This window comes from Nicotiana tomentosiformis, chromosome 4, assembly GCF_000390325.3.
Source record: "Nicotiana tomentosiformis chromosome 4, ASM39032v3, whole genome shotgun sequence".
Taxonomy (NCBI): domain Eukaryota; kingdom Viridiplantae; phylum Streptophyta; class Magnoliopsida; order Solanales; family Solanaceae; genus Nicotiana; species Nicotiana tomentosiformis.
The window spans coordinates 27,881,429-27,890,665 of NC_090815.1; the positions used below are offsets into that span (position 1 = coordinate 27,881,429).

At 37.0% G+C, this 9,237-nt stretch overlaps 1 protein-coding gene across 1 annotated transcript; it reads left to right on the forward strand.

The window, feature by feature from the left end:
• The first annotated feature begins 6,643 nt into the window (after nt 1-6,643).
• LOC104117866 (WAT1-related protein At3g30340-like) lies at nt 6,644-8,868 on the forward strand. Its single transcript, XM_009628994.4, has 6 exons — nt 6,644-7,131; nt 7,224-7,286; nt 7,546-7,662; nt 7,751-8,135; nt 8,330-8,481; nt 8,570-8,868. Exons 1-6 carry the CDS (start codon nt 6,950-6,952, stop codon nt 8,715-8,717), a joined length of 1,047 nt encoding a protein of 348 aa, XP_009627289.1. The 5' UTR covers nt 6,644-6,949; the 3' UTR covers nt 8,718-8,868.
• Nucleotides 8,869-9,237: the final 369 nt, after the last annotated feature.

A 9,237-nucleotide genomic window follows, 5' to 3' on the forward strand; every position in this document is an offset into this window, starting at 1 on the left:
CACCACAATGTATATATCAATAATACTAATCTCATCGTTACAAGCACTGCGTTATCATAATGATATCAAGACATGAAGCACATCATGTGTATGCCCATCACCACATCTCTGGTCTTAATAGTTGTTCATAATCGATTACAATATCACCAATTAACCTCATATTAATCAAAACCTAGTTTCGAATTTTCATAACACTGACAGCAAAATGTGAGGCATGAAGACCTCATAACTATTTACCCGACTTAACGAGTCACATTTAACGCCACCTGGGCACTCACCTCGTAGGCTAAAACTCAATAATTATAGCACAATTATGGCACAGAAACACATAAAAGAATTATCACATAAGCCTATGAGGCATAACTTCCTATTAGTACTATAGTACAATTAAACTTCACAAAGGGAGAATTTAAACTCATAAATATTTCACCACAAGGACCTCGTCCTTAAATAACTTCCACTGCGGCTCCTAGCCCACTTTAAATATTTCACATCATATAAAAATGCGAGGATCTCGTCCTCAACTCCGAATCACAAGTATTTTGCACATTGTACCAACTAAAATTTTTAATTTCCTTTCTTTTTTCTTTTTAATAATTTCGTAAACAATATTTCACAACACATAATGAACCCTCATACCGGTAGGGCATATAATTCATAAAACTGAATTCAATTATTCCGAAATACATCAAACCCATTGTAATGAATATAAAAATTACTTTTGGACTTATAGCCCTCAATGGTGCCCAAAAATAAAAATGAAAGACACGGGCTCACATCTTCAAATCTCCTAACAGGGATAAACATATAACTGGGTCACAAAATTACGAAGCTCACCCATAAGCGGAGCATAATAGGAGGACTCACTTCAATTTTCAGATCCGAATCAAATTAAGGGAAAATATTCTTTTATAACAAATCGGGATCGTACCTGTAACGACACCCTCAAGTGTATCAGCCTCAGCCAAATCATAGCGATTATATCAACGGGTCTGTCCTCCACCTCTTAGGTGCCCTCTACCCGTCTGTCCTCCACCCATAACTGGCTGTGCACGTGGGGTAGTAATTGCATTGGGGCCCATAGCCTGATTGTTCTGATAAAATAAACCCTCCCAAGTCTGGGACAATTTCTCTTGATGTGTCTAGTATCACCACACTCATAACAACCCCTCTGCGGCTTCGGCTGCTCACACTGAGTCTGTGCCGGATAACTGGAATAACCATTATAGGGATCCTATGCCGGTGGTGCATTAAAAGAACTTACTAGAACAACCCAAGTATTCTGAAATTGTTTCCATGACCCCGTTGATACTTAAATATAGAATTATTAAGGACGGGGGAATACCGCAAGTCCCAGCATCATCCCATACAAATCTCAGCTCTTAATCATATATAAGTTTTGAAGAACCTTTCAATACCACATAAATACATCTCAGGCCAAAACACATATAACACATGACCCCACAATCTGATCTTTGATAGTGGACTCCCTTCACTTGGTGTGAAGCCATAGGACACAGTCCGATGATCCACATACTAACCTTCAACGCTCGTACGACACTAGTCATAAGACACCTCAAGCTATTTATTTGGCGCATGTCATCCTCGTGACAGTTAAACTCGCTTCCTCCAGTGCCTTGACTGGTAGTATGTACCCTTCACTAAATGGAAATCTCATAGAACCACATAGTCTTTAATACCACCAACTTTCTTCAGAACTACATCCCCCTCGTGACCCTACCATGATTGTGATGATTAGGCAACTAATTAAACCTTCTTAAGATCGTACTTATCAACCAGATATCAGAACCTGCTGCACCCCCATGTGCACATCTGAATGATCTCTCAATACTTCCGCATCCTCGATCTGGACAACACGTTGTAACAATGGTTGAGCAACCCTGGCTCCCTTATAACCCCTTTATAGTATCACGAACCGTTGGCGCATAGTTGATACCGAGTGCGCAATTTCATACACGAGTGTATGCAAACGAACATAAGATATATGCTTCAAGATGAATAAATACCGCACGATAAGGAATGAAAGAAGTGAAATTTATTTTTTCCTACTAGCTCTATTGCCTCTCGAAGATAAGTACAGACGTCTCCGTACCGATCCGCAAGACTCTACTAAACTCGTTCGTGACTCGTAAAACCTATGAACCTAGAGCTCTGATACCAACTTGTCACGACCCAAAATCCCACCTCAGACGTCGTGATGGAACCTAGTCTCTAAGACTAGGTAAACCGATTTCAGTTACATTTCAAGCCATTTTCTTTTTGAATTAAATAGATAATCGAAACCAAACAGCGGAAACAAGTATGAATACAACAACCACCCAAGACTGGTAATACGAAAACACGAACTCTAACTGAATATATGGAATGATGACGATGACCAAATATACAATACTGTTTTATTAAAAATTAACAGTACAATGAAATGAAAAGACTCCAAGGGATTGCGACGACCAAGCGGCTCTACCTTGAATCCTTACTATCCCGCTTTAACTATGTCCAAGTCTGATATCTCCAATTCCTGGCTCTGCACAAAAATATGCGGAAGTGTAGTATGAGTACACTACGATCGGTACCCAGTAAGTATCAAGACTAATCTCAGTGGAGTAGAGACGAGGTACAGTCAAGACACTCACTAGTCTATTAACCTGTGCAATATAGTATACAAAATAATAGGAAACAAATAACAATAAGGGCAACACAAATCAACCATTAACATTACTCAACAATTGATAAATACAAGTACACCCAATTAAATTAAGTTTTCAAATAAATATATTTCACATATAATTCTTCCAAATAACTCTCTTTCAAATATAATATCCTCAAATAAATATCTTTCAAATATAATTCTTTCAATAAATCTTTTTCAAATATAATTTCCTCAAATAACTATCTTTCAAATATAATTATTTCAATAAATATTTTTCAAATATAATTTCCTCAAATATATATATATATATATATATATATATACACACACACACAATTCCTTCAAATACTACTTTATGAATAAAAATCCTTCCAATCATGTTTTTACGGCACTTCGTGCCCATAATTAAATCATCATATTTCCCTCGCACCTCGTGCCCATTTTTCATATCACATATGCATGGACAGTTCACGTGCCAATAATAAAACCCTCATATTTTCCTCGGCACTTCGTGCCCACGTTTCATATCTCAACTGCATGGACAATTCACGTGCCAATATCATCATTATTTACTCACGGCACCTCGTGCCCACAATTCTTTTCATAATTCGCATGGCAATAGCCACGGGCTCCCAATTTGAACATAAATCAGACTATTATCAATTTACCAACAACAAGATAAATTGCAGAAAGTATAAAAATAAACACAAAGAAAATCACATCACATAAAATCACCAATGCAACCACTCTATATCATCACATATCATCCCTGACAATAGCCACCCTTATTTCTCTTATAGCCACCCTTATCACTCCTATAATATCCTCCCTTATCCCTCCGCCCTGACAATATCAATAGCCACCCTTATCTCTCCTATAACCACCCTTATCACTCCTATAATAGCCTGCCTTATCCCTCCGCCCTGACAATATCAATAGCCACCCTTATCGCTCATATTGCCACCCTTATCGCTCCACCTAGATAATATTCCAACAAACACAACAACAGTGAAATGCCACCCTTATACCCACATAATACCAACAGTGGAATACCACCCTTATATCCTCAAAATAATAACTCACCCAACACAATAATTTACACAGAAAATTTTTACGACAACACTACAAAATCAATTTATATCAGAATATGCCCAATGGCCACAACCAAATCAATTAATTTCACAACAAATAGCCGAAGGCTCCACACAATGTGTATAACACCCCCAAAACAATCAACAGAGATAGAAATTTCTCAACATAAAGCAAAGCCTTCATTAATCCAAATTCTCAATAATTATATAAACACCTCTTCTTAAGCTCATTTAATTAATTATTTGCAGAAGAAAAATCCATAATGAAAATAAATTCCACGAATTATCAAACCAAGAAACTCACAGAATTACATAAATAATCAAGTAACAATCACATCAAATTGTCATATAACAACAAATTCAACAACAAAGATTTACGCATGATAGATAGATGATTAATTATATGCCAACAATTATCCAATTTACTACACAATATGCCCAAGACTTTAACTCAATAAATTTTGCACATATAAGCCCGAGTAGTACACGGCTTTTTACATTTCACAAATGGCACATAAGACTCAATGCCTAAGGGAAAATTCCCCCACTCGAGGTTAAGCAAGACACTTACCTTTTTGAAGTTATGCCGATATTTCAAAATTGCCTTCTTGCTTGAATCAACCTCTGGACAGCTCAAATCTATTCAAATCACTTGTATAACTTCATTAAAATTCATCGAAAATAATTTCGGATAAAAAAATATCAACTTAAAAATTTATTTCAAAAAGTCAACAAAAGTCAATGCGGGACTCGCCTCTCGGAACCTGACATAATTTTTACGAAATTCGAATACCCATTCCAATACGAATTCAACCATACCAATATTATCGAATTTCAATAACAACTAGACCTCCAAATCTTAAATTTTTATTTTTGGAAGATTTTACAAAAATCTTGATTTCCTCCATTTAAATCTGAATTAAACGATGAATGTAATCATAGATTCATGAAATATAATCACTTTAGGATATAGAACACTTACCCCAGATACCCACGCAAGAATCTCTCAAAAAATCGGCTTCTACCGAGTTTCCAATTTAATTTTGTGTTATGAACTCAAAACCCCCATTTTGGGACTTTTAATTCTGCCCAGATATGCCTTCATCGCGAACGCGGAAGTATCCCCGCGTTCACGAAGCACAAGCTCGACTGCCCAGAATTAACCCTTCGCGAACGCGAAGCTTTGCTGTCCTCTTACTTCGCGAACGCGGCACACCACTCGCGAATGCGAAGGCCAAACGCACGGGGTCCCCAACTAACTTCTCTTCTTCACGAACGCGAGCCAATCTTCGCAAACGCATAGCTTTAACACCAGCTCCTCTTCGTGAATGCGAGACTTCCCTCGCGAATGCGAAGGGCAAATCTTTCATGTCTTAAATTTTCCTTCGCGAACGCGAGGGCCCACTCACGGACGCGAAGAAGGAAACCATAAGAAGCACACCAGCAGTCTTCAGCCAACATGCCAAGTCCAAAATAATCCGTTAACCTTCCGAAACTCACCCGAGGCCCCAGGACCTCAACCAAACATACCGTCAAGTCCCATAACATCATACGAACTTAGACGAACCCTCAAATGACCTCAAACAATACTAAAACCACGAATCATACCCCAATTCAAGCCTAATGAACTTTATAATTTCAAGTTTTCACAAACGACATCGGGACCTATCAAATCAATCCAGAATGACTTCAAATTTTGCACACAAGTCATAAATGACATAACAAAGCTATTCAAATTTCCAGAATCGAATTTCGACCCCGATATCAAAAAGTCAATCCCCCGATCAATCTTTTCAAAAATTAATCTTTCGTCATTTCAAGCCAAATTCCTCTACATACCTCCAAATAATTTTTCGGACACGCTCCTAAGTCCATAATCACCATACGGAGCTATTGATATCATCAAAATTCTATTACAGAGTCGTTTGCTTAAAAGTCAACTCTCCGGTCAACTCTTTCCATTTAAGCTTCTAAATAAGGATTGTTCTTTTAATTTAATTCCGAATGTTCAGTAAATCAAACTCGACCACACCCGCGGGTCATAATACATATTGCGAAGCTGCTCGAGACCTTAAGTCACTGAACGGGGCGTAAATTCTTAAAACGACAAGTCGGGTCGACATACTATTCTAACTAAAGTAGACAAGTTTGCGATGACCAACATTGGACGGTTGTAACGGGCACTTAATTAGCGAGCATTCTACCCGCCAAGCAAACCCTGAACGTACACATATATGCTGTTTAACTAAAGTAAACAAGTTTGCCATGACCAACATTGGACGGTTGTGACAGGCACTTAACGAGCATTACCCATCAAGCGAACCCTGAACATACATACATACATATGTTGTTCTAACTAAAGTAAATTATGGGACTCCAGATGATCCTGTACCAAACAACATGCAAATTTCAAAATGAATAATCTTGATCTTGTAAAGCTGTGTTGGTAGTTATCCATGCCCTTTAAAGAAGGAAAAAGCATACTTGTATTGTGGCCTCGCACAAGCTACACTGTTCATTACTAACCCAAAATATCAAAGGTTTAGAGTAATACAGAAGTTCCACTGCAAGTCTCTAGCAGCTTCAAACCAATAGAATTAGCTTTAGAAGATTAGACAGATTGTTCTTCTCCCACTTTCCAAATATATTAACACATAAAAACAAGAGAAACCGGTCCTTATTTCCGAAAGGAGAAGGATAAGATGCTAAAAGTAATGCTTAATTGTATCTGCATCCACTTTCTGATATGCTCATAATTTTTATTAGTAAATTATAATGCTTTTGTGGTAGGAAATTAAGAGTGGTTCTAGTCTTCAAGAGTCAAACTCATTACTCAAAAGTGAGAAATGGAAAACATGAAACTTGTATATAATTTCTGAGGTCATGAACTGATGACATATAGAATATTAACAAACAAAGCGATTCAAACAATCTCCAATATGAATGATTCAATTAAAAAGTTGAAAAAAGTAGCCTCAAGAACATTATAAACATGGACATATTTGCAAAAAAAAACAATGATGTGATGTAAGGAGAATCAATCTCATATTCACTTTGCTTCCTGATGTTTTACTATATATTCTGGAGCTCACAATATATTCACCAAATGTGGCTTACAAAGCAAGGGAAGCTAAAAACTTAAAGGATAGGAGTTTTATAGTAATACAAAGATCATCAGATTGCAGCAATGAGTTTCTTTGACAAATGGAAGCCAGTAGCTGCAATGATATTTGTTGAATTTGCTCTGGCTGTTGTAAACGCACTCTTCAAAAAAGTACTCAGTGGAGGAGTGAGTTTATTGGTGATAGCTACATACAGGTTCTCAATCGCCACGATTTTCTTAACCCCAATAGCATGTTTACTAGAAAGGTATGGTTTTTTATACATTTGTGTACTGATTAGAAGAGTTCAATAATTCTGCTACTATATGACAGTAAGATCTTATTCCTATTCCTTTGCAGGAATTTCATATCAAATTTAACAGGTCGCGTTGTTTGTTCTCTGTTCTTCAGTGCACTTCTCGGGTCAGTTTTCTGCTCATTGTATATGCTTAAGTATATCTTCATCACATTTGGTCTCATTAAAAGATTATGGTATTCACTTTCCTTCTAGGGAACAACTTCTCTACCTTCACAAAGGTAGGGGTAAAGTCTACGTACATTCCACCTCTCAGATCCTACTTTGTGGATTACACCGAGTGTTGTTGTTGTTGTTGTTGGTGTTGGTGTTGGTGTTATTCACTTTCCTGTAACAACAAATTCTGAGAAAGCTTGTTGTTTTCAGGGGTACACTCACTCAATATTTCTTCCTAATTGGGCTTAAGTACACCTCAACAACATTTAGCTGTGCTTTCATCAATATGGTTCCCATCAACACATTCGTTATGGCATTGCTACTCCGGTAAGCACAAACAACTACTTCTCGATTGGTTCTTTAAGCAATCATCATATCGATATGCATGAACGATTAACCTGTAAAATTGTTGCAGGCAAGAGAAAATAACAATTAAATGCAAAAGCGGGAGAGCTAAGGCGTTAGGAACCTTATGTTGTCTCGGCGGAGCCTTAATACTTACTCTATACAAAGGAATGCCACTGATAAGCAAGCCGGCATCAGAAGTACTTGAAGTGAACCACAGCACAAAGAATTGGATTGTTGGTTCGTCGTTTCTATTTGGAGGAAGCCTCGTTTGGTCGTCGTGGTTCCTAATACAAGCTAGGATAGGGAAGGAATATCCTTATCAGTATTCTAGCACAGCAATAATGTCATTACATGGAGCCATTCAATCTGCTATATTGAGCCTTGTCATTGATAGAAACACATCAACTTGGTTTCTGAAAGGAAGTTTAGAGATCTCAAGTGTCATATACGCCGTGAGTAATCTCCTCTTTTCATTCAAGATATTATTTTAGAAGAATTAAAAGAAACAACCGCCCACCTAATCTCTTGAACTAAAAATAGTTGATGGATGTATAATATATGTATAATATGTGTATAACTGTGTATAATTAATGTATACTGGCTAGAAAATATAAATAATGAATCTGTCCGGCTATTTGTGTAACAGGGAATAGTGGGATCAGGGTTATGCTGTGTGGTAATGTCATGGTGTGTAAAGCAAAAGGGTGCCGTTTTCACTTCTGCATTTAGTCCCTTTATTCAGATATTTGCTGCTGTTATTGACATCTCCATACTTCATGAACAAATTCATCTTGGAAGGTTGGAACTTCTTTTCTACAACAATTTCTTGACTTCAAAAAGAATTGTTGGATATTACTATTACTGAACAATTTTTTTTCTTTAACAGCATATTGGGGTCAATTTTGGTTATTATTGGATTGTATATTCTTCTATGGGGTAAAAGAAAAGAAGCAGAAATTTTGAAGGATTCTCCAGCAACAGAAAAGAATGGACAAGCTACACTACCAGTCACGTCCAGTTCGGCTCGTACTTGAGAAGAATACATGCAATGGAATTCCTCCCTGAAACAATAAGTAGTGCAATTTCCAGTATCTCAACAACAAAGAATCAATATTGTAATGGCCAAAAGTGTATATTCCAGTTTGATGTTGCTGAATGCGCTGGTGCAATGTGTTTTTCCTAACATGTCGATGATATTCATCTTCTTTCTGTAGGATTTTTGTCAAATATACAACACTTTGCATGAAAATTACACCAGAACTCAATTCCTAGTTCAATAAACTTAAGATCTTTTAGTTCAAACTTTTAACTTTAATAGTAGCTAGCTCCAACCAAATTTGTATGATTTAATTTTCACCAGATATATAAAGCATGTGTTTTGCGAAAGCCATATGCACATAATACGTGACTTGAAGTAAGCATGAAGGATCACCTATAACAGGCTACATCTTTGTCTCTAACTGTTGTTTCAATGTAATCAATAAGGCATGACTTTCCCTTAAATTGTACAGTATCGAACTTTTGGACTTGTTTTATGTTTGTACTTCCAAGTAC

Coding starts and splice junctions, on each gene's coding strand:
- LOC104117866 (XM_009628994.4), top strand. CDS start 6,950: ATGAGTTTCTTTGACAAATGGAAGCCAGTAGCTGCAATGATATTTGTT. Junction 7,287..7,545: donor TTCTTCAGTGCACTTCTCGG/GTCAGTTTTCTG, acceptor TGTTGTTTTCAG/GGGTACACTCACTCAATATT. Junction 7,663..7,750: donor GTTATGGCATTGCTACTCCG/GTAAGCACAAAC, acceptor AAATTGTTGCAG/GCAAGAGAAAATAACAATTA.